At 43.7% G+C, this 27,146-nt stretch overlaps 1 protein-coding gene across 3 annotated transcripts in view; it reads right to left on the bottom strand.

The window, feature by feature from the left end:
* The window catches only part of NUTF2 (nuclear transport factor 2), a 122,833-nt gene that overhangs the window by 4,642 nt on the left and 91,045 nt on the right, over positions 1-27,146 (bottom strand). The window contains exon 5 of one of the 3 annotated variants that reach the window (XM_077458018.1): positions 1,920-2,054. The exons of the other annotated variants lie outside the window; for them this stretch is intronic. Within the exon in view, the coding sequence (XP_077314144.1) occupies positions 1,944-2,054 (111 nt within the window). The 3' untranslated portion in view covers positions 1,920-1,943. Of the gene's footprint in view, positions 1-1,919; positions 2,055-27,146 lie in introns of those variants that run through there. 3 annotated transcript variants of the gene reach the window in all.

Here is a 27,146-nt window from a genome sequence, read left to right as displayed (position 1 = left end):
GCATGTGAACAGCACAGCAGTGTGTGTACGAACCACATGAGACGTCTGTTCTGATGCTGGCTGTACAAAAATATGCGACCGCTCGGCAGGTGGACCTCAACACTGAGCTGCCACATATATGCGGTGTTGTCAAAACAACTTGCCGTGCTGAAAGCATGCTACACGGTAGCCGGCTGGGATCAGTAAGCTCCCAAAGCATACTGCAATCAGGAGCTTTCCTATCAGGTGACCACTGATAGCCAATCACAGTGGTCACATGACCTAAATACCCATCTCCCAGCTTTCATAACTCCTAAAGGGCTAGGAGGCAGTTGGCGCAAAGGGGTTAAAGTGTTAAAGCGGTATTAAACCCAAAAGCAAAAATGTAATATTGCGGCTTACCAATCATAAGTGCTGGTTGCATTAGCTTTTTTTTGTGGCTTCCTGGCTTCACCCCCCCCCCCCCCCTCGGTTTTCACCTGGTGACCTGGCCAATAAACACAACTTCTGCATTAGAGTGCCTTCATTCTAAGTGAAGGAGCACTAGCAGATTTAAATTCACTAACAAATTGAGGCCAAACTCGAGCTAACACTTTTTAACCACTTAAGCCCCAGACCATTTTGCTGGCCAAAGACCAGAGCACTTTTTGCGATTCGGCACCGTCTCCATTTAACTGACAATTGTGCAGTCGTGCGACGTGGAGCCCAAACAAAATAGAGCTCCATTTGTGGGGAAAAAGATGTCAATTTTGGTGGTATTTTATCACCCCTGTGCGGGTTTTATTTTTTGCGTTATAAACAAAAAAAAAGCGACAATTTTGAAGAAAAAAAAAAAAACACTTTTTTTTTAACATTTTGCAATAATGAATATCCTCCAAAAATGTATAAACATTTTTCTCCCCTCAGTTTAGTCCAATATGTATTCTACATATTTTTTAGGGGAAATTAAAAAAAAAATCACAAGCGTTTGGTTTGCACAAAAGTATAGAATTTACAAAATAGGGAATAGTTTTATGGCATTTTTATAAAAAATTTTTTTTTTTTTACTAGTAATGGCGGCGATGAGCAATTTTTATCGTGACTGCGACATTATGGCAGACAGACATTTTTGGGACCATTGTCATTTATACAGCAATCAGTGTTTTACAAATGCACCGATTCCCATGTAAATGACACTGGCAGTGAAGGGGTTAACCACTAGGGGGCAGTGTAAGTGTGCCCTGGGGAGTGTTTCTAACTGGGGGAGGTTGTGGCTACATGTGACATCACTGATCTCTGCTCCCGATGACAGGGTTCTCCCTGCCGATCGCGTCCGCAGAACCCGCAATCCGACTCAGAGGTCCCGGGCCGGCAAGCACGCCGGCAAATTTAAAGGGATGTACCTGTACGCCCCCATTTGCCTGTCCGTGCCATTCTGTTGACGTACATAGGCGTGCGCCGGTCGGGAAGTGGTTAAGCAGTTACAAGCTTTTTCAGTTTTTTTACCTTTTGGGATAAAAGGTTTTGCATGAATGAATAAAAGTTGATCATTTTAATCACCCCTGCTAGGGTTAAGTGGTTTGCCTCATCTAAACGAAAACACATTCTGCTGGAGAGTTTGTGCTGTGAAAAACAGACTTGCTGGATTGAAAAGAAGAAAGCATAAAAAAGGGAAACTAATACAGCCATAACATCTAAAAATTGGTAAGCTGCAATAAATTTGCTTTTGGGTTGAATACTGCTTTAAGATGATAGTTTGAGCCTATAACTTTTTTTCAAAGTCAGCAATATCAGTTCCTATATTTTAATCCTTGTACTTTCCCTTGGAAAAAAAAGAGAACATCCTTATTTCCAACATACCCCAAATTAACACAATTCTAAAATACGAAACTATCTGAGGACAAACATGAAATGTAAACTTTGACATGCATCACAAAGCATTGAAAGCAAGCATGCACACACCTCTCCTCCAAGAAAGGAATCAATTATATGTTGTGCAGGGCTAGCCTGAAGACCTCATTGGTACAAATCCAAGCACCACTCAAACATTTTAATAAAAAGATTTGCTGAAATCCAAGGATTTGGTCATCATCTGCCTGAGCAGAAGACAGATGGAAAAAAAAAAAAAAAAAAAAAAAAAAAACACATTAAGACCTGCTAACATGAACACACAGGTAAAGAGACACCATGGGAATGATGGAATGCAAAGCACTGGTAAAAGCAACCAGGGTAAATTGCAAATTAGTTATTATGGGCAATCTAGTTGAAATCCACACAAGGTGAAAACCATAAATAAAAATAACAAAAAATTATTATATAATATATATATACACACACACATATACATATATATATATACACACACACACACACACACTATTTATCGGCGTATAAAAGGCACCCCAAGTTTAGGAGGGACGTTTAAAGGGAAAAAAATTTGAATTTTTAAATGTCCATCAATGCAGCCTTATCAGCGTCCATCAGAAGCCTTGCCCAGCGTCCATTGGCAGCCTTGCACAAAATTGCAGCATGATGGGGTTTTAAATTTAGTGCCGCCGAGATACATGGAGGTTGTGTCTGTTCGACTCCTCCCTGCTGTCTCCGAGGGCAATAGGAGTGCCACCGACATATACCGAGCCGAGTGTACTCGGCTCCGCTCACAGTCACGCCCTGTCCTGCCCCTTGGCCCGGCTGCTATAATGGACACAAAGCCGGTCTAACGGTGGGACGTAAAGGCTAGGAGGCAGGACCGGGCGTGACTGCGAGCGGAGCAGAGCACACAGTACACTCGGCTCGGTCAATGTCTGCAGCGCTTCTCTTGCCCTCACAGAGAGCAGGGATCGGCGTACAACATGTGCCCACAATTTTAAGGGGAATAAAGTGCGTGGTATGAGGCGATTAATACGGTATTTTTTTTTCAAAATGTATATTTGAATTGTTTACTTTTATCAATCTACAAAAAGTGAGTTAACAGATGAAAAATCTAAACAAATTATTTGATGTGACTATCCTTTGGCTTCAAGCCAGCATCAATTCCAGGTACACACAATGGGGTTGATTTACTAAAGACAAAGCCACTTTACCCTACAAGTGCACTTGGAAGTGCAGTGGCTGTAAATCTAAAGGGAAGATCTGAAATTAGGGGAAGCTCTGCTGATTTTAGGATTCAATCATTTACAAGCAAAAATGTGTTTTATTTTCCTTGCATGTCCCCCTTAGATCTACAGTGACTGCACTTCCAAGTGCATTACAGTACACTTGTAGTGCAAAGTGGATTTGCTTTTAGTAAATATACCACAGTGAGTGCTTGTTCACACAGTTCCTGAAGTAACTCGGGTTGTTTCAAACATCTTGGAGAACTAACCACAGGTCTTCAGTGCATGTAGGCTGCCTCAAATACTTCTCTTCACGTAATCCCAGACAAATTCGATCTCAACATCTGGGCTCTGTGGGGTTCAAACCATCACTTCCAGGACTGTTTTTCTCTACACCGAAGATGGTTCTTAATGGCATTGGGTGTGTTTGGGGTCATTATCATGCTGCAGAATACACTTAGGGCCCATCACAAACACCTGATTGTATGGCATGGTGGATATACATCTTCCAGCATTGAGGACACTATTGATTGGGCAGAGCTGAGGACTGGAGACGCTGTGTTCAGTCAAGAAATAATGTAGCAAATAGAGGTGCACACACTATTAATCGTTAAAAGATCATGATCTATTCAACCCCACACCCACTCTAAAACCAGCATTTCCATGATTCAAATAACAAGTACAGAGCAGTTCCCTGCTCACAGCTGTGCAAAAAACAAAACAAAAAAAAAAAGCAGCTGGCAATGTTTATAAACAACATTGCTCAGCCATAAAAAAGGTCAAAAAAACATTGCATCTTTCTGTACATTTACAGATGGAAGGGATGAACTTCAGTCTGCAAATTGAAGCTTTTTTTTGGTTAACAAAATACAAACACATAGATTCTGTTCCTTTAAAGCATGTTACACATCACAGTGCTGTGCAATTTGGCACCCTTTAACATCTGTAATACCTGGCTGATCCTAGCTAGCTATACCTTCCCCTTTGCAAACAGACCACGATAATCATGGCTGCTGAGACCCTGACATCATGGTCTGTTTTCATGCCTGTCATCCGCAGCCTGCCCGTGTCTCCTCTAGGGTTGCGCATCTTCACAGGGTTCATGATCCGATTCCGCTATGCATCACGATTACTGCGCAGGGTTTTCATCCAAAAAAAATTCAGACAAGAATAACTATTGTCAGCAGTCTGATCCCTCTTGTAGCATTTTAGGGGTCAGTCTGGCATTCCTCTTTAAGTTGTCTACTGTGTTTACACTTTGCTACATGCAGGTAGTGTCTTTTTTTTTTAAGATCATAAAAAAGACACTACCTGCATGTAGCAAAGTGTAAACACAGTTGACAACTTAAAGAAGAATGCCAGACTAACCCCCAAAATACTTTAAGAGAGAGGGGTCAGAGACTGCCGACACGATACTAGAGAGGGGTCAGAGACTGCCGACACGATACTAGAGAGGGGTCAGAGACTGCCGACACGATACTAGAGAGGGGTCAGAGACTGCCGACACGATACTAGAGAGGGGTCAGAGACTGCCGACACGATACTAGAGAGGGGTCAGAGACTGCCGACACGATACTAGAGAGGGGTCAGAGACTGCCGACACGATACTAGAGAGGGGTCAGAGACTGCCGACACGATACTAGAGAGGGGTCAGAGACTGCCGACACGATACTAGAGAGGGGTCAGAGACTGCCGACACGATACTAGAGAGGGGTCAGAGACTGCCGACACGATACAAAAGATGTATGCCATCTTATTAATTATGGTTTATGTACGCCTTATTGTCTTAGCAACTGATTTACATGACAACTTAATTGATACAAAATTTTTTTTTTTTTTTTTTATCATTTATGGTTTTGCCCTTTACTCCCCCACACATGCAATGCACGACTGCATGTGAGGGGCAGTGATGAGCAAAACCCTTAAATCCTACAAAAAAGGGTATCAATTTCAAATCAATGAAGATGTGAATCAATAAGACAATAGACAAAAGGCATACATAAATCATAATTAATGTTAAGATATTGTATTGTTACATCGTTCAGTATTTCCATCAATAACACATCACTTGTTTGTGATCACTAGGGAGATCAAATTGCTATGTGTATGATCACCAGATATGGGGGGGTTAAATGGGGAGATACAGATCAGGAACACTGAGCGTAATCAGAGGGAACCGATTAACAGTAGAGTACAGTGAGTGTAGGGGTGACTGGAGCACTAGAGAAGAGATCAAAGTAAACAGAAGAGGCTCAGAACTTGTTTTATGCCTCCCTTTAGGCTCGAAAGTGACAGTCCTTCACCTCTCCCATGTACACAGCGATATTCACCCTCCGTTACACTCACCGATAACATCCGCGGTAGGCGCAGTAAGCAGACATAGCAAGACCCCGCCTTCCCCTGCGATATTCACCCTGACCAAGAGTGCACAGCATGTGACACAGCCTATTAGCCCTGCTGAGGCCATTTGCTCCTCCCACTTTTATCACCGCCTTCCATAATCCGAGTCCCATAGTTAGAAAAGTTGACTCGTCTGGGACACTTGCTCCACGTGTCTCGCAGCACCAAGCTCAACAATAGGCAGCTTTGGGTGACGTCTGCAGGGTGGCGGGGAAAAAGGATCGGCTAAAGCCCATGGCTCCTTTGGCTGCTTTCGGCTCAGTTCAGACTCGGAGGCAACGCATAGAGCAACGCGCGGATGACATCAGAAAATCGATTATGCAAGGTCGCAGCATTGGTGCCTTATCGTGGGTTGTCAAAAAGGCGACACACCGATGCGCTGATTTCAAAACACCTAATCTCCTGTCCTCCTGCTTACTTCCCTTCGACATCGGAAGATGTCCTGCAGTGCCATCAACACAAAACTGGTGGAAACCAGTAGGACCCAGGTACGCTCATCAACTGTCCAGAAGAGTCTTCATGCAAAACTAGCAGCCAAAAAGCCATTGCACCAATGTGGAAACAAGGCCAAGTTACAACTATCATGGAAAACATGGGAACTGGGGTGCAGAAAATGGCAGCATATTTGGCTAGACTGAGGAGTCAAAATATCACATATTTGGCTGTTGCAGGAGGCAGTTTGTTCGCTGAAGGGCTGTACAATAATGAACTGAACCCTCCACCAAGCTTCACTGTTTCCTGCAGACATTCAAGTCTGGGGCTGCATTTCTGCAAATGAAGTTGGAGATTGGGTCAAGATCGATGGTGTCCTCCATGCTGAGAAATGCAGGCAGATACTTATGCCATACCATCAGGGAGGTGTGCGACTGGCCCCAATTTTTTTCTGCAGCAGGACAACCACCCAAAACATAAAATGTCATCAAGAACCATTTTCAACGTATAGGAGTCCTGGAAGTGATGGTTTGGCCCCCACAGAACCCTTATATCATCAAGTCTGTCTGGAATTACATGAAGACACCAAGGGATTTGAGACAGAAGATCGGTGCTTAGGTCTCTTTGTCTGATGTTTCTAACAACTAACTTGCCGGGTTCCTTCAAAATCTGTGTGCAAGTGTACCTAGAATAATTGATGCAGTTTTGAGGAGATAACTATTCATTTATTTTACATTTTATTAGTTGATAAAAATTAACATTTCTGAAAAAACTCTTAAATTTACAGCATTTTTTTTTTTTTATAACACCACCCTAAAAACGGTTTGCAAAGTACAGTATACACACACACATGCACAAAGCCACTTTAAAAGCAAAATGCATGCACTGCTCCAACCATGCAGCATGCGCTTTCACCTTTTTCCCCAGAACACTTCTACAAAAAAATTACCATTACCTACGTTAAAGTAGAACCTCCTCCACCACCCAAGAGATTAAGCCTGGGTTCACACTCATGCGATGTGGGAACCAGTGCGATTGCAGTGTTGGTTCTCGTAACCCATCTCCCTTTCTAGGCAGTTCACAATGCCCTCTGAAACGCTGCGTATGTCAATACAAAGTTAATGACACCCCCAGATCAGTTAACAGATCGCAGTGCGAACTGTGGATTAGGACAGGAATCGGATTGGGGGGGGTTAATGTCCCTGTGCCTTTTTTGTGGAAATCCAATGCGAGCTGGATTTTTCTTTTTTTTACATCCGTGTTTCATTGGGGAAATTTCCCTTCCCTTCATGTCCCATAGGGAGACAGGAAACGAGGAAATCTCTGAAAGTTTAAGGCAATCCATTGGGGACCCCCCAGGTCAGCAGAACTAGCTTCCCCATTGGAAGATTTCCCCTGTAATATTTTTCAGATGACAAACCAAAATTATGGAATTTCTTTACTTTCAGTGATGACGGTAGACAAATCGAGGTTGAATCTCCCAAATGGGGGCAGAGACAGCAAACAAAACTGATAGGCATTATAATCCAATACAAAAAGTTTTGCCTTTAGTTGTACTTTAAAGTAGAACTATATGCAAAACTTTTTTTCCCCATGGATAGAGTAAGGGAGGGTTATAACCCATCAGATAATTTTTTTGCCATCTGTGAAGTTTCCCCTTCACTTCCTGTCCCATAGCCAAACAAGAAGTGAGAGGAAGTCCTGCAAAGGGAACTCCTTGGGGACCCCCAGGTCACCAGAACTAGCGTCTCCATTGGACAATTTCCCCTCTGTTACTTTGAGGACAAACCAAAAATTAGGATTTTTGTTTACTTTCATTGATAATAGTAAAACAAGACAAAGGGTGGATCTTGAATTAAAACTGACAAGCATTCTAAAAAAAAAAAAAAAAAAAAGTTTTGACTTCAGTTATACATCCAGGTTTATATGCAAGATAACCTACATACATAAAAATTCCAGTTAAGGTGGTACTACTGTAGGTAAGAGTCCGAAAATCTGTCAAATCATGTGTGCCAAGAGCGCAGGTGGGGGACCCAAGAGGAGGTAAGGGGCTGATCTGTGCAATAACACTGCACAAAGTATGATGTATTTTCATTAAAAAAAATGTAAGGCTTTACAATTACTTTAATATCACTTGAAGCAGTGTGTGCAAACAAACCATTTCCATTACAGAATGATGCGGCAGCTGTGTGTGAAGTGGGGAACTGTAGTAAAATTAGCTATATACAGTAAGCAGTGATGGGATCCACAGTACTGTAGACTTTACATTCGATGCACAAAATTAAAAGAACTTAAAAGGCAAAACTTTCACTTCCCTTCCGGTTTCAGCTATGGTCAGGAAGTGAAGGGAAAATTACTCCAATGGGACACAGAGGGCAAAAAGCAAAAACAACAACAAAAAAAAAAAAAAAACCTCACAGGGTGATAACCATTCCTTTACTCTATCCATAATGAAAAAAGTTTTGTCTTCAGTTCTAATTTAAAAAAGTAGTGCCGAGTGCATCTCTGCCATTTAGGAGAAGCTAGTTATGTTCATCAGTGAATACAAAGCCTCCTCTGATTAGTCGAGGCAGCAATCAAAATGCAAAAAAAAAAAAAAAAATTTAGGGCTCATTTGCTCTACTATTCCATGATTCAGTTTGCAGTTTCACATGCAAGCTTACATGGTGTTTGCAGTGTGCTTAAGTTTTTTTTCGAAGTATGTGGATTCAGTGTTCTTATTGGTATATATTTATGGTATTTTCATTTGCCAAGAGTTTTTGTAATATATACCTCTTGCTGTTTGTATAAATGTATGCCGAGTGTGCTTTGGCTTGTCTGCTGGTTTGCAGGTGAGTGACATTAAGGGCACTTTCACACTGAGGAGCGGGGGCATCAGTGGTAGAGCGCTGCTAGTTTTAGCAGCGCTTTACTGTCGTTTTAGAGGCGCTTTTCGGCCGCTAGTGGGGCATTTTTAACCTTAACGTTCAAATAAAGGGTTAAAAGCACTCCCGCGGCACTTTGCAGGCGCTGCCCATTGATTTCAAGGAGCGGTGTGACACTACTGTTAGTTACTTAGGATGAACAATATGTCCCTTCTCTCCTGACATAACTGGGATTTGTGTGTTTACACACACAAATCCCTGTTCCTGCTCTCGTGTACGCAATCTCGTTTGGCTGGCGGCGGTCGCGGCTGCCAGCCACGCACAGCGGGTTCCCTGCGGTGCAGCAGGTGCACACCTATCTCCCTTAAAAAAAAAAAAAAAAAAGTACAGACGTACCCATATGGCGATTCACGGGAACTAACCACTTTGCCACTGTATAGCAGCGTGAGCTGGTCGGCAAGTGGTTAAACAGTTTATTAACCACTTGCTGACCTGGTCTTTTCTGGAACTTGTTGGCAAGTTTAAATTAGTATTTTTTTGCTAGAAAATTACATAGAACCCCCAAACAAAATATATTATTTGAGCAGAGACCCTGGAACATAAAACAGCGATTGTTGCAATATTTTATGTCCCACTGTATTTGCCCAGCAGTCTATAATGAATAAAAAAAATAAAAAATAATAAGTCAAGTTAGCCCAATTTTGTTTGTATAATGTGAAAGATGCTGTAATTTTTTAAAAACAGTAAACAAGGATATTGGCCACAAAGAATGGGGAAAGACATCTGGTTACAAAAGGATAGGGAGATGGCGATGGTATTGAATTTATTCTTCTCCTCAGTGTTCACAAAGGAATCGGGGGGGCTTCAGTAATCAAAACTGCAGTGTTTGTCCTCAGGACACATCACAGGAAGCACCCTCATGGATAACAGAGGACAGAATTAGAAATAGACCTGGGATACTTAAAATTAAATAAATCTCCGGGACCAGATAGCTTGCACCCAAGGGGTACTTGTGGAACTCAGTCGACTAATTATTAGTATTTACCGAGAGTCTGACTGGAATGGTACTAGTTGATTGGAGAAAAGCCAATGTAGAACCAATATCTTAAATAAATAAAAAAAAAAAAAAAAAAAAAAAAAGGGGGGGGGGGGGGGTCCAAAATACATCCCTGGGAATAACAGGCCAGTTAGCCTAACATCAATAGTATGCAAACTCTTGTAGGGGATGATAAGGGACTATATACAAGATTTAAGTTCTCAGAACTATTGGAATAAATGGGATAAATATACAAGTACATTATATTGGACAACTAGGAATATGTGGCATCATTTGTCAGCTAGTTAAATATTGCAAATATCATCGTCAATAGAGACTTTCTAGCTCTCTTGGTGTTACTTCCTCTTTCATTTGATCGCTCAATCCAGCCTATGGGCAGTGGGGATGGATTTAACAGTTGTCCCTGGGGTTGCAATGTGCCCAGTGCCTTCCCTCTACTCATCCTTTTCTGTGATGGAGAGGGGTTGGACCTCTATGCATCGGTGTCATGCTGGCCCACCCCACACGCGGCGTCATTGGAGGCCGTAGTGCAGGGATTGTGGGTTTGTTCCAACCTACGTCGTGGCAGAAGTGAATGGGTATCTACTGTGGTTGTACATACTGCAAGTGGGCCAGTCCCCTCACTCCTCCAGGGCCACCATGATGTTGGCAGGGACCCGACCTGGACCTGGGGGTAATTCAGCCGGGAGCGGCCAGCTGTCCACTTTATGTTACTTCACCACGAGAAGGGGCACTTTTTAAACCACATTTGCATCATCCAGGTATTTCACACACATTTTACTTCATTCACATCTTTCTTTAGCAGTCACTAGTGCACTCATATGGAGTGCACCAACGTTGCTCACATGTAGGGTACAATATTAGGATCATTTTTATCAATCACACACACAGATGGTATTAATGTCAGGTGGTTTGGTTACGTTTTTTCGGATTCATTTTTTCTTTTTAGGTTTTCGGTTGTTAACCATTTTTAAACATTTTCCACAGATTGGATAAGCGAAGTGCACATACATAGTACACCTTGGGATTTATGTTGTGGCTGGTCTGGCATGCCCCTTGGCTGCTGCCTCCCCTTTTTACCAATACCCGGGGTGAGACAGCACATCCCTGGCCGCCACCGCCGCCCTATTACATCATAGAACCTGGGTACAGCCTGTGAGCTGTATGCTTAACTTAAAATTTGTTTGCCCTTTACATTTTCCCTCTTCAACGGGAATTACATACTAATGGATACTTATCGGACTATCAGCATTTACCGTACATTTTACTCTTGATGATTGACTAAAACACTCAAATAAGAGTGCCAAAACATGCTCGCCGAAATTATGCATTTTAAATATCAATGTTTACCATTTTTACATGTACTATGTAAATACTCCTACATTTTATATTATATTTTTATTCATTCTGTACTGATTACATAAATTAAAGTATGTCCATCCATCATTCATTACCTGAATTAAATGTTAATATACATTTGCTGAGTAAATCTCTTAGGATTACATTGTTATATTTTCTGAATATGATTGATATTGTTATATTTTTTCTACAATCATGGATTACCGCATGGGATTGAGATGTTAAATTCAGATAGATGCATTTTATACACAATGACATGCCTCATGTAAAGTCCAATTTCCTTTCCTCTTTATGCTACATTATATGGGAGTAGTTATAGGCATGATTAACTTAATGTCACATATGTTGGTATAAATATATATATATATACACACACACACTTATATTAAAATGGGGATTAACTCCAGGAACAAAGTGATAATTCTCCCAGTGTACAAGACTTTGCTATGGCCTCACCTGGAGCATGCTGTCCAGTTCTGGGCACCAGTCCTCAGGAAGGAGGAAGTATATAAAGTGCCACAGTTAACAGTGCATGTTAGAACCCAAAAGAAGACATTGGACCTGGGAGGGGGAGGTGCTCCGTGCACTTGATGACATCCACACCAGGGTAGCGGGAGAACACACCACCTCCCATTGCTGACCCCCAGAGACAGACATGGACCGTTGCCTACAAGCAGCCCAATCATTGGCTGGATAGCTGCTGGGTCCCACCCACCTCCGACATCACGCTGAAATTGTCGCTGCAAAGAGCAGTCAGTTTCACAATCAGCTGGGAAACCTGCCATTGCCAAGCAGTGCCAACAAAAAATAAATCGCCCTAAAATAATCGGCCGCAAAAATCTGCGTCATATCCTCACTGGCCAGAGAAAAACCCCATTTATCGATCGACCCATAGTTTACAGTAGCGATTATTTGCTCTTTTTTGTACTATAACTGGCTCATTTTAGTTTTTTTTTAAATCCATTATGTTACTGCCCGATTAATTGATTACGAAAATAGTAACAGATTACTTTCACAATTTGTTGTTGATTAATCGATCAGTTGTTTCAGCCCTACAGCTATCTAAAAGGAGAAGACAGAAAGGCGTTATTTTTCTAATTTCCTTTTTTCGCTTTCTCCTCTGTACAACTGATGAAGAACATACTGCTTCCCATGGAAAGGAAAAGGATCGGTGAACTGATCTGACTATAAGAGGGAAAGAATGAGAGGCAAAACAAATAAAACGGCACGTAAAAAAACAATGCAGACAATCCCTAGCCCAGGGGGGATTCAACACTATATATATATATATATATATATATATATATATATATATATATATATATATATATATATATATATATACACATATATATACATATACATATACATACACACACACCTCTATACACCTCTATATCTCTATACACCTCTATATCTCTATACACCTCTATATCTCTATACACCTCTATACACCTCTATACATCTCTATACACCTCTATACATCTCTATACATCTCTATACATCTCTACATCTCTACATCTCTATACATCTCTATATCTCTATACATCTCTACATCTCTATACATCTCTACATCTCTATACATCTCTATATCTCTATACATCTCTATATCTCTATACATCTCTATATCTCTATACATCTCTATATCTCTATACATCTCTATATCTCTATACATCTCTATATCTCTATACATCTCTATATCTCTATACATCTCTATATCTCTATATCTCTATACATATCTATATTAGAGGTCGACCGATATATCGGCCGATATTTGCAGTTTTTTAAATAATCGGCATCGGCCGATTGTGCTGATAAAAAGCCGATTTATAACTACAGCGGGACTTTGAAATGACTTCTGTAAGAAGTCAGTGTAAGGTGCCTGAGTCGTCATAGCAACACTTTCCTCCTCTCTGGGCAGACTGCCAAGAAAAGAACTAAATGATACAATGTTTACACTTCAATGAATGAAGTCATCTCAGTGTGTAGAAGTTCTCAGTTTAACCATTTAAAGACTATCTTTTCTGACACTTGTTGCTTACAAGTAAAAATCCTGTATTTTCTGCCAGAAAATCACTTAGACCCCCCAAAAATTATATATATATTTTTTAGCAGAGATCCTAGGGAATAAAATAGCGGTTTTTGCAATATTTTATGTCACACGGCATTTGCACAGAGGTCTTTCAAATGCATTTTTTGGGAAAAAAATACACTATTTAAAAATAAAATAAAAACAGTAAAGTTAGCCCATTTTTTTTTTTTTCGTCCAAAAGTTTTGACTACCTGTTTTTATTTAATACATAGGTTTTTTTTTTTTTTTTAATCTAAATCATACATACAAGTAAACTGATTGGAGGTTTGTTTTGTTTAATAAATGTTTAAATGTAAGACATTTTCTGTATCACTTATGAAGACTGCTTTCACACTGGAGCGGGCAGGCGTTGATGGTAAAACGCTGCAAGTTTTAGCGGCTCTTTACCATCATTTTAGCGGTGCTATTTGGCTGCTAGTGGGGCACATATAACCCAGCTAGCGGCTAAGGAAGAGGTTAAATGCGCCCATGAAGCACTGCTGCCAAATCGCATTGCATGCGCTTCGGCAGTGGTGCCCATTCATATCAATGGGCAGGAGTGGTGGAGGAGCGGTATACACCACTCCAAACGTGCTGCTTGCAGGACTTTTTTTTTTAAGATCCTGCCATCGCATCGCCTCAGTGTGAAGGCACTCGGTCTTTCACACAGACTGCAGGGGAGCCATTTTGCAGGCACTTTACAGGCGCTATTTTTAGCCCAAAAGCGCCTGAAAAACGCCCCAATGGGAAAGGTGTGTTAGATCAAGGGGGATTAAAAAAAAAATAAAAAAAGGAAAAAAATAAATAAATAAAATCGGCCTAACATATCGGCCATCGGCCGCCATGATTTCTAAATATCGGCATCGGCCAGAGAAAAACCCACATTGGTCGACCTCTAATCTATATATCTCAGCAGATACAAGTCTAATAGATGGAAGCTTTGATAGCTCAAAGGCGATGCCAACCCGAGCAGGAGTAAAGAAGCAAAACTTTCAATAGAAGCTACTAGCGGAAAATACCCCAATTGCCAACCTAACCACCCAAGAAGCATGGGGGGGGGGGGGGGGTAATCTGGTGGGGAGCTTTAAGACACATAAGGGGGCTGAAGGAAGCCCCAATTGGAGAGGTAGAGATGCCATTTGAGAACACAGTAATGACCCAGGAAGCTCAAGCAAGTCTACCATATGACAAAGGATGTCTTAGTGGAGTCATTAGCAAAGTTAGAGGGCTCAATGAAAACAGATATGGAAGCAACCAGGGTGACCTGGGACAGGTCCTAAACTGAGTAAAGATTGGAGGTACATGACCAGGCATGTCTGGAGATGTGAGGGCAGATGAAAACCCTACAGAGAGCGCATTGATATCTATTATATAAAAAGTAAGACTAAGAAAATCAAAGTTGATGCAAAATTCTAAGTATAAAAAGCCTACCTGAGAAATAAAGGGACAGAGACTCGCCTGCATTAATGAAAAATACTTAATCCATTATTAGAAAGGTAAACATCAGAAATACTGATAAATTTACAGAGCGCGAGACTCCGAAGCCAGTCTACAAAGGTTCCAAGAGATGTTATTGTGAGGTTCTGCTATGTGGAAGAAAAAAACTACAATAACGGAGAAAGCCCAACGGTCATCTGGAAAGAAGCTTGAAGGAACAACTTTACAGATTTACGCAGACTTGGCAGTTCAAACCTTGACCAGAAGGATTTTGAAGCAACATAACAAATGCGCCAAGCTAACATCCATTACACTCCAATATTGGTGGAGATTTACATCTAGTCTTAAAGGAATATAGGATTGGTGTACAGCAGTGTTAAAAAGGGGTGTTGACCCTCGTGTTTTTTCACCTTAATGCATCCTATTGCCACCTGGCTTTCAACAGCCATGCCGTTAAAACCAGCAATGTTAAAGCACGATTAAGTATTGGACCTTGCGACAGAATGTCCTCTTGCATTGGCAGCCGCCAAGGAAGATCCGCCACCATTCGTACTATGTCGGCGTACCAAGGACGTCAAGGCCAATCAGAATCACCTCAGCCTCCACTCTGCGTAGCAGCCATGGTAGAAGTTAGAGGTGGGGGAAGGCATAAATCAGCCAATAACGCCCCCATGGAGCCAGCAACGCATTTGCTGCATCTGCCCAGGTATCTTTTGACCTGGCCACAAACCTCTGCATCTTACGATTCAAGAGGCCAAAAGATCCACATCTGGTGTGCCACACCTTAGGCAAAGGAGCCAAAATGTGGATGCAGTGACCATTCCCCCTGGTCCAGCAACTGATGACTTAGGTAGTCCGCCTGCCAGTTTTCTGTGCCCAGAATGTATACGACCAACAGAGCCGGCACGCACTGCTCTGCCCACTGCAGGATGTGAGCAACCTCCAGTGCTGCAGCCGAGCTCCTTCTCCCTCCTTGACGGTTGACATACGCCACCGCAGTGGCGTTGTCCGACTGGATCCTGACCAGACGCCCCTGCAGCCTCTCTGACCATGTGGAAAAGCACCGCTTGATCGCCCGAAGCTCCAGCACACATTGATCGGCAGGCGGGATTCTTCCTGCAACCAGCAACCCTGGGCCGACTATGCCTCAAACTCCACCCCAGCCGGTCAGGCTGGCGTCCGTTGTGATCACCGTCCAATGAAGAGCAAGGAGCGACTTCCAGGACCAAAGGGCCAGAGACCTCAGCCACCAGAGAAGAGACTCCCTGACTAGCTGGCTCACCCGAATTTGACAATCCAGGGACATCAGACCCAGAATGCGCATGTAAAAAAATGCAGCGCATGCTGGACACCAACAATTTCACCGCAGCTTGAAGAGTCTGCAGCTTGTCTGAAGGGAGAAAGACACTTGCCTCTGAGGAGTCCATAATCAAGACCCACGTAGTGCAGGCTTTGAGTTGGCACGGACTTCTGGAGGTTCAGTACCCAAACTCCAGAGGAGTCTGTATGGTGATCGCCACATCCTCCCTTAATTCTGAGGTGGAAGCTGATCTCAGAAGGCGGTCATCCAGGTAACCCACGACTGCAATCCCCTGCTGCCTTAGCAATGCCAGAATTGGGGCAAGCACCTTGGTGAAGACCCTTGGAGCCGACGCTAGGCCAAAAGGGAGAGCTATAAATTGGTTGTGCTTGTCCCCGACCACAAATTGCAGAAACCTCTGATGCCCGATGCATATCGGGACATGCAAGTATGCATCCTTGATGTCCAGGGATGCCAGGAAATCCCCCTGGAGTGCAGCGACCACGGAGGGAACTGATTCCATCCTGAAGCTTTATACTTTCACAAGGGCCTTGAGATCCAGGACCGGACAGACCCCTTCCTTCTTTGGGACTACAGATTGGAGTAGAATCATTGAAACCTTTCCAGCGTCGGCACAGGTACAAGCACCCCACGGCAGCAGCAGGTCTTGTACTGCCCTGAGCAGGACTTCCCGACGAGCCGGAAGAAGATGAAGGTTGGAGGAAAAATATCTGTTTGGTGGGCAAGAAAAACTCTTGTACCCTGATGAAACCAGTTTGCAGACCCACTGGTTAGAAAGTAGGGAGGTCCACCGGGCTGCAAACACCCAAAGGCGTCCCACCCGAGAGTCAAGCGGGGGCAAGCCTTCATGTGGCAACACATTTGCTAGCAGGTTTGTTTGGCTCGCGAAACCGGGGGCACTTTTGTCCCTTAGCGGCACCTTGTTGGACTGGGAACGCTTACCTGCGGACCCGGGCGGACGAAAAATCCTCTTCTGAGCAGAAAAGGAGGGCCCCTGCCTACGACGTCTCTCCTTACCCTTCCTGGACTGTGGGGGCAAAAGTACTCTTCCCCCCCAGTAACATTCTTAATGATGTCTTCCAACGAGGCTCCAAATAGCAATAGCCTCTCCCCTGGAAGGGCAAATCCGCCAGTGCTTTCTTAGATGCTTGGTCCGCAGACCAGCATTTTAGCCAAATCAGGGGACGTAGCACCACAGCTGATACTGAGGCTCTAGAAAGCAAGGGGGCTGTATCTAAGGGCGCATCACAGACCTACTTCAGGCCCTGCACCAACTGGTCTGCCAGTTCCACACAGACCAGGGAAATTTGTTGCTTCTCCAACTCACAGTGCAACAATTTAGCCCATTCTGTAAGCGTCTGCAGGGGTCCAAGGGAAAAACTCCTCAAAGGGGTAACGCGCCTCCATCCGTCTCGGGACCGAAAAGGCCCGCTGCGGGCTTCCCCACTCCTTGTAAATAAACTTATCAAAATAAGTTAGGTAGGTCAACACCTTAGCAGTGCAGGCCTGCTTGTGGGACCCAAAAGGGACAGACAACTCTGTAGACGCCCCTGTTATATCCTCCACCTTTAGGGTAAAACGAACCGCTGTGATAAATGCTCCTACTAGTGTTTTTTCCTGCATGGACCCAGAGTCGTCCTCACTGTCTGAATGGTCCTGGTCCGCATCATCTAAAAATGTCAGAACAGGGGCCACCTGTCACAGCGGGGCCTTAGTCTGAATCAGAGCTTTCCCCAGAAGAAGGTGGGGGCACGCCACTTCCACCCTACCAAAGGACTTCAAGATCGCTGACACCGCATCAATAGGCACCACAGGTGCAGGGGAACCAGTTGCAACAAATGGCAGCTGTTTGCACAGCAGGTAGCCACCATGGCATACACACAGATACACCAACCATGGGCTAAAACCAGGGAAAAAAGATGAGCGGACCATCAACCGCCCAGCGAAGCCCCCTGCCAAGACAGAGCCCCCCATCCCCCCCAGCCAGGCATGTGCGCCGCACCCCCTATGCCCAGTCACACAGCAAACCATAGAATGGGGAGGAGAGAAAGACAGGGAGAGAAGAGAGGGAGAGACTCCCTAGTTGACCTCCCAGGGAATGCCCAGCTGCTCGATCCTGCCGAGACCAGTGAAACCACCCTTACCCCTCCTGCAGGGACTGCTGGACGCATTCCAAGGACAGACCCATCACCCAAGCAGTATGGGGTGGCTGTTAGCCACAGCACACCGACACGGACAGCAGTAGCCCAGTCATGTGTGTCCCCCGGAGCATATAGCTCACCGGCCGTCCCTGGATCATACAGGGCATGTAGTGGACGACCCAGAGCGTAGCTAAGGTCTGCTCACGTTTGAGGGCCAAACTGGGGAGACTACCAGGATCTATATTATCCAGCCTTTCACCCATCACGGATGTTGATTTTAGATCACAGGAATCAAAAAGCAAAAAAGAAAAAATTCCCAGGATCAATGGTCCCCACCGGGAGCCAGGTCCTTTTACACTAGGCAGAAAAAAAACTGAGCTGCTGGAAGCAGAATGAGGGGTTATAACCAGTAGGACTGCCCCCTGCGCGGTACAATGCAGTTTTACAGTTTTTACATGTTCTGCCTAGTTCTCCTGAAGGTAGCATTATAACCCCAGGGTCAAGATTAAAGGTGCTGTGTCTGTCAATGAACGAAATAAACTATAGTTTTTTTTTGGTTTTGTTTTTTGCAGGAGACGCATATCATATGCTTCCAGATGTAGAATGTCTTCCCGATATTATCCTACTTCAGGGCTTGACAAATTTGCTTGGAATCTAGGAGCCAGGTCGGTAACGGCGATCCGGACCTGTCCCTGGCCTGACATGGAGACGAGTGAGGGGAAGATAGCGATTGTAAGTCCGCTGCGCAAATACGGTGTGACAGACAGTATTGCAACAACCACCATTTTATTCTCTAAGGTGTTAGAATAAAAAATATATATAATGTTTAGGGGGTTCTAAATAAAGAGGAGATAGGCAGGCAATAAAAAAACAGACAGAGGAAGTTCCATTAGCATTGCTGGTTATCATACCAACGGCCACCACAAGAAGGCGCCAGATTCCAGAAGGAATCATAGGAACGCAGAAGGCCTCAAAGCCGCAGCCTCAATTACCGGCTGCCGGCGGAACGGCCCGACGCGATCACGCGGGGGGGGAGGTTAGAGGGGGGTCCACGGAGAAAGGATACCCCCAGCTGTGCTGCCCCAGGTCGCGACCTGGCGCCCAGGTTTTGTCGAGCCCTGTCCTCTCCTACAACTTTGAATATAACTAGCATGTTTTTCCTCAAGGGATCCTAAGATGATAGAAATGAGCTTTAAACTCTTGGCCAGATGGTATATGACGCCGTTGAGGGCGCAGAGATTGGTGGCAGATGAATCCCCTCTTTATTGGAGGGAGTGTGGTTCGCCAGTGAACTCTGCACACATATGGTGGTAATGTGCTAAGATACAGGCCTTCTGCAGGGAGATCATTGAGGTTATTCAGTAAACTGGAGAGCACATACAGGTCGAACCCTGGAGATGGTTATTTCATAAACCTGCAGCACAATACAGGAGGAGATCTTTGGTACCACACCTGTTAAATGCAGCTAAAGGTCCGATTGCCAGGTATTGGCATACACCAAAAACCCCCCAGTGTAATGGAATGGATATTTAAAATTAGTCAGCTACCCTCCTTCGAAGAGAATACATACAGGGGATGACCTAATAGAGAGATATAGTGATAACAGGGAGAAATGGTTGGATTTCAAGAAATCAGGAAAGTTTAAGGAAATGTGATACAGAAGAACAAGCGTACAAGGGAATATTAATATATTGAGTATGTAGAGAATTGACTAATTGGACAAGATTGAGAAGATTAGAAGGCAGAAGGGGAAGAGGTGGATGTTTTGTGTGTGTGTTTTTTTTTGGGGGGGGGGGGGGGGGGGGGGTCCCTAAGTTTCAATAGTTTGTAGATATTTTTTGCACAAAGTTAACAATGTCTAATGTTCTTTTTCCCTTGAAAACCAATAAAATGATTATTATTATTATTAACAGTGCTTGTCGATGTGCACGAACCAAGCCATGAAGTCCAAGGAATTGTCTGTAGACCTCCAAGACAGCATTGTATAGAGGCAGATATAGGAAAGGGTACAGAAAAATGTCTGCAGCATTGAAGGTCTGTGTCCACATTGGCCATCATCCATAAATGGTAGTTTGGAACCACCAGGACTCTTCTTAAAGCAGGCCGCCCAGACAAATTGAGCAATAAAAGGGAGAAGGATTTTACAGGTAAACGGTCATAAAAATTTCATTTTATTTAATAGTACATCACGGGACACAGTCATAATTACTATGTGGGATGTTCCAGAGCAATGCCAACTGAGGGGAGGAAGACAATAAAATAGGGCACCATGAGATCAGAGGACTTACACTGCTGCCTGCAGAACACTGTGCCCAAAGGTAACATCCTCATGACTTTTTACATCCACCTGATAAAATCTGGTAAATGTATGGGATTGAAGACCAAGCTGCGGCCTTGCAGATTTGAGCCATGGAGGCTTGGTTCACGAAGCACTAACAGCCCTAGAGGAGTGCATTTTGATTTGAGAAGGTAGAAACTACATCATCCATTTTGCAAATCGGAGCAGTCATCTTTAAGTAGACTGCTCTCACTACATCAAGGGAATGTAGTGATTTTTCTTCCATGGAACCAGGTTCTGGGAAAAAAAAAAAAATAGAATATCCTGGTTTAGATAAAAACCTGATACTACCTTTGGTAAAAAGTTAGGATGAGGACGCCATACTACCTTATCCTTGTGAATAATATTGCTCTTTACAAGAAAAAACAGACAATTCTTATACCCTTCTTGCAGCAGATATGGTTATCAGAAAAAAATTTTTACTTGTCAAAAAGGACCAATGGAATATGTTGTATTGGTCCAACAAAAGGCTGTTTTGTAGAAAATGAAGCAAGTGGTCATTGAAATAATATCGATAAGGCAGGGACCTGTCCTTAGAAAGCACTCAAGGCCAGCTTTATTTCTCACCCCCATCTGCAAAAAGTCAAGGATTCTACCGTTGATGTAGTTCCTGGGGCACAGCCCCTGGTTTCATGCCAGGAGACATATGCTTCCCAGACTCCATAATATATAATTATGGAGGCCGGCTCCCTTGCATTAACCAAGATAGAAACCTGACAGGTCACGTTTCTGAGTGGGTCTCAATAGTCAAACCGTTAAATTTAGCGTTTGCAAAGTAGGATGGAATACCAGACCTTGCGAAAGAAGGTCTGGCTGTGGCGGTAGGGTCCAAGGATCCCCTACTGTCATCTTTACAATCACTGTATACCAAGATTTCCTGGGCCCCTTCCTGCTTGATCCTGCGAAGTCGTCGTGGACGCAGGCAGAATAGGAGGGAATGCATAAATCAGTGAGAACTGATTCCACGGGAATAGCAAGGCATCTGTTCCGCATACTAGCGGAGCCTTTGTTTCTGACAGACAGTTGTCGATTTTTTTTTTTTTGTTGAACCTGGGCGTAAATAGATCCATGTCTGGGATCCCCCATCTTTGACCTATTGACAGGAAGATATCGGGGTGAAGCAACCATTTTCCTGGGAAAAACTGCTGGTGACTCAAGCAGTCCGCCTACCAATTTTCTATTCCTAGAATGAAGGCCATCAGGCAAAGTACATTGTTTTCTGCTCAAGAGAGGATATGATTCACCTTTCTCTGGGCAGCACAACTTCTTGTGCCCCCTTAGAAATTAATATAGGCCATTGCTGTGGCATAGTCGGATTGATTTTTGGATATTAAACAATAAACTGAGGCTCCGGCGTACCCAGCCTACAGTACCCGGTATTTCCAGGTGGTCCATCCGGGGGCTAACCAGGCCCAACCCTGCTTAGCCTCCAAGATAAGACGAGATCGGGCACTTTCAGGGTGAAGTGGCCATAGGCTTTGGAGGAGTGGGACACATTGGGAATCTAGAGCTTGAACCCTTTGTTCCAAGCCGATAGGATAAGATTTTGCAGCAGTCTCGAATGAAACCGAGCATAAGGGATGGCCACGAATGAAGCCACCATATTTCCCAACAACCTCATGCAAAATGGAATAGAAGAATTCACCTTGCTTCGACAACATAAAATCAGTTCCTTTATGGCGCTGATCTTTGTCTGGGGTAAGAATACCCTTTTCTGGGTGTACCTATGATCAGACATGGTTTTAAAGCAGATTTCTCCTAGGCTGAGAAACCAAACTAGATATTCCAGGTAGTTGAATGTGGCGACCATACTTTAGTCTAAGCTGGCTACTGACTGGACTATCAAGAACAGATTGTCCAGGTAAACCATAATCGTTATACCTTGGGCCCTTAATATTGCTAGAAGAGGGGCCAGAACCTTAGTAAACACTCAAGGTGCAGTAGCTAGACCAGAAAGCAGAGCTACACACTGAACATGACGATTTTACACCTTGGAAAGTAGATATTACTAGTGAGCAAGGAAATGGGCATATGGAAATATGCATCTTTGATGTTGATTAATGCCAGAAGTTCTCTTCCTTTTAGGATGGAGATAACTGATTGGATTGACAATGCGAGAAAAATCGAAAGATCGAGTGGTTTTATTCAGGAATGGAATTTAGATTGAGATCCAGATCATCAATTTGGAAACTCCAAACTCTGCTTACATGGGGGCCACCATGATCACTTTTGGCCAAAAGATGTTCCAATGTTTGAAAGAAAGACTCTTCTCTGGATCCTTAGGAACGTTTGATCTGAGAAAACTAGGAGATGGAAACTCTTGGAACTCCAGTTTGTACCTTGGAGATATTGAGGAAGTCCCCCATCCATCTTGAAACTTCCTGCCAGAGCCTTGACAACTGCAGAAGAATTCCCCCTATCGAGTGATCGGGGGCACCTCCTCATAAGGAGGCTTCGGTATCTTGTAGGTTTCCTCCCCCAAGACCTCGTTTGTCCATGGGGTTAACCCTGAGGATTACTTTTGGAACCTAATGGCAGAAGTCGTTGTTACTGCCTGGAGGCTTATGCCCCAGGCACAGAAGGATCTTTAAAAACGAAAAAACATTTACTCCTTTTCTTAAATAACAAAAAGGAGGTACTTTTTCCACTAGAATTTCTTTGGATGTATTATCTAAAACATCCCCAAATAGCTGTTTCACCGCAAAAGGAAGACTAGCCAGGAGCTTCTGCATGGTGCTTAACGAAGGATGCAAGGCCTTAACCACTTGCTTACTGGGCACTTAAACACCCTTCCTGCCCAGACCAATTTTCAGCTTTCGGTGCTCTCACAATTTGAATGACAATTACTCAGTCATGCAACACTGTACCCAAATGAATTTTTTGTCCTTTTTTTCCCAGAAATAGAGCTTTCTTTTGGTGGTATTTGATAACCTCTGGGGTTTTTATTTTTTGCGCTATAAATGAAAAAAGACCGAAAATTTGGAAAAAAAACCCCGCATATTTCTTTCTGTGACAGAATTATGCAAATTATTAATTTTTCTTCATAAATTTTGGCCACAATTTATACTGCTACATATCTTTGGTAAAAATAACCCAAATTAGTGGATATTATTTGGTCTTTGTGAAAGTTAGAGAGTCTACAAGGTGTGGTGCGAATCGCACAAAATTGATCACATCTGATGTACTGGTGGCCTATCTCGCTTCTTGTGACCCGAACAAGTCAGGAAAGTACAAATAGCCCCCAAATGACCCCTTTTTGGAAAGTAGACATTCCAAGGTATTTAGTAAGAGGCATAGTGAGCTTTTTGATGTTGTAATTTTTTTCCCACAATTCTTTGCAAAATTAAGATTTTTCATTTTTTTTTTCTCCACAAAATTGTCATTGTAATAGGTTATTTCTCTCACGTGGCATGTGTATACCACAAATGACACCCCCCAAAAAATTCTGCTACTCCTGAGTATTACAATACCACATGTGTGGGACTTTCACAGCCTGGCCACATAGAGAGGCCCAACATGCATGTAGCGCCATCATGTGTTCTAGGAACATAAATTACACATCTAACTTGTTAACTATTTATTACACTTTTGAAGCACCAGGACAATGACACGTGACACTTATGACAGATGGCACTGATACGTGGCAATGATGATACTTATACGTGGCACTGATGACAGGTGGCACTGATGACAGATGGCACTAATATGTGGCACTGATGACAGATGGCACTAATATGTGGCACTGATGACATGTGGCACTGAAGACACGTGGCACCGATGACGCGTGACACTAATGACAGATGGCACTGATAAGTGGCATTGATGACACGTGACACTGACAACAGATGGCACGTGACACTGACAGGTGGCACTGATGACAAATGGCACTGATACGTGGCACTAATACGTGGCACTGATGACAGATGGCACTAATACGTGGCACTGATGACAGATGGCACTATGTGGCACTGATGACACGTGGCATTGATGACAGATGGCACTGGGGGCGATGGCACTGCTGGGGGGAGGATGGCACTTTATTTTATTTTTTTTACTAGAGGCAGAACGGCTGCCTCTGCAGCCGTTCATCTCTCCCCTCTCACACTGTCTGTGCAAGGAGGGAGAGCGGCGCTGAGAGATGATCTCATATGTTAACATATGAGATCATCTCCCATTGGACACGCCGATCACGCTGTAAACGGCCGCTGTGATTGGCCGTTTACAGCGATCTGTGTTTGCCTGTCCCCGGGGGACGCGGAAGTAAACATCAGGACGTCCAGGGACGACCACCCGGACGAACGCGCCTGCTCTACGGCCGTCATTCGGCTATAGGGCGGGCGAGAGGTGGTTAAGGATAGAATCTCTCAAAGTAACTATTGCAAACATAAAGCTGCCAGACCCTGGGCCTGCCAAACAGGATAACCTTGAACACCTGTTTAAACTGGTCTCAATAATTAAGCAATTACTGTCAGCGCAGGCTGAGACACTCAATCTACCAGAGAAAAAAAATAAAAAAAAAAATTTTTAAAATAGGAATTCCACCTTTTTTATCCGTTGGATCCCAAAGCATTTGAGCACTGTCTGCCAGACAAGTCAAAATCTTATTCACAGAGGATATAACAGCGTTAATTGCTGTTAGTTTTTTTTTTTTTTTTTTTTTTTTTTTTTTTTTTTTAGGGGAATTGGCTGACCATTGGAAAATTATTCCCTGTACTAGCGATTCTTTTTTTGGATTTTTCTAAGGGATTATGGATTTTTGCTCTTTTATAGCGAATAAAATATCTGTAGTTTAACTCTGTAGGGTGTGTGTTTATATCTCATTTGTTTTTCTAGACAGTATTTTGTTGATTATACCCCCCGTTATATATCTGGTGAGTGCTACCCCTATTTACTATAGGCAGGATTCCCTAGTTGCTTATATATTTTGTACATGGGTATACAGAGTTACCATAAACCTGAGGTGTGGGGGGGTGTGGTAAAGTGGGAAATAGAAGAAAGGTAAGATGATTGGGGGGGGGGGGGGTGTAGATATACAGTGTGAGTGTGGTAGTTTTCCACAACATGGATGAGCTCACCAGTGTGAGGTCATCAAGACATCTGGACCACCTACACCGGTGGTGTGCCGGCTGTCAATTTTAGGTTGTTCAGCTCATCCTTTAGTAACTATTTCAATAGTCTATCCGATGCAGAGTAGTGTACCCAGATACCCCACAGTACTTTGTGTTTATCCCAGTTGTCTCCCTCTCTGGCACGCATCTCCTCCATTAACATCATCTCATTGAGAATGGTGATCCACCTATGGATTGGGGGGGGGGGGGGGGTGATTGCCTCAGATTTCCAGTATTTTGTGATCAATTGTCTGGCTGTTGATGGACAGGAGGAATGTGCGGACCAACTAATCAATGATGAAAATCGTTGTCAACAATTTTCATCATCAATTAATCGTTTCAGCCCTGGATTGAACTGATCCTGGTGATCAGTTCAATCTAGGGCTGAAACTATGATGGGGCACTACTCCTCCCACGAACACCAATGATGGGGCACTACTCCTCCCGCGAACACCAATGATGGGGCACTACTCCTCCCGCGAACACCAATGATGGGGCACTATTCCTCCCGGGAACACCAATGATGGGGCACTCAACCGCCCCCCCACCTACCCAGGAATACTTAGGATAGGGGCACTGGTCATAAAAATGAATGTTGTACAGTGTAACTGTTTTTACTGTGCCATTAGCCGGTACCTTCCACAATGTGCACTGCGGCTATCTTCATGGCTTCTCGCCCTAATCTCTGTTCCCTCTGGGCAGCAGCGGGCGGGGCTGAGATCAGTGGAGATAATGTCAGTGAGGAGAGGGGTGCCGCAGACGTTCCTGGTCACAGACGAAAGCATCAAGGACACAGGAGGGAGTTTTTTTTTTTTTTTTACGGCGAACAGGAGCAATGTGTGGACCAACTAATCAATGAAAATTGTTGACAACGATTTTTATCATCGATTAATCATTTCAGCCCTGGATTGAACTGATCCTGGTAGTATCTACAATAGGGCTATTTTTGGGGAGAGGGCTATGGAGCCATCATACATTTCATTATAAATTGAGAATATACCTTTCCAGAAGGGGTGAATCCGAACATTCCCACCAGATAAGAAAGTATGTTCCTTGTCTTCAGTGACAGACATCACTGGGAAACATCCTGTGAACCGAGACCGGGTCCCTATACCACCTGGAGAGTACCTTATAATTTTTCTCCTGCATAAAGCTGGAGATTGAGGATTAGTGGATGAATGTGAAAGAGGTCTGCCACTCCCCTGGAGAAATGTCCAGGTCTCTGGGCCATTTTTCTGTAAAGGTGGGGGGGGGGGGGGGGGGGAACGTTAAGAGTGTAGGAGAGGATTTCCTTATAAATTATAGAAAGGGTGTGTCTGGGAACCTGAGAGAGACCACACATCTCAAAGGTTGTTAGGGTACTGTTTGTGTGGCCTGATAAGCGTAGGTTAGAGGAGAACGTTTTGAGGGATACCGTGCATAGCCAATTGGTTGAGGATTGACTAATGTCCTGTGAATTCACCTGTGGACAAATGAGCGTCCCGTTGGCCAGGGTGTTCTCTCGTAGCCTCCTGATCAGAGGTTTCATAGTCCAAGAGTGGTGGGTTGTTAAAGAGCAATGTGAG

The sequence above is a fragment of the Lithobates pipiens genome, unplaced genomic scaffold (assembly GCF_037356315.1).
Source record: "Lithobates pipiens isolate NorthernLeopardFrog02 unplaced genomic scaffold, aLitPip1_a1.2 Scaffold_10, whole genome shotgun sequence".
Lineage (NCBI taxonomy): Eukaryota > Metazoa > Chordata > Amphibia > Anura > Ranidae > Lithobates > Lithobates pipiens.
Note: the sequence above shows the minus strand (reverse complement) of the source record. Positions and strands in the feature narration are given on the sequence as shown.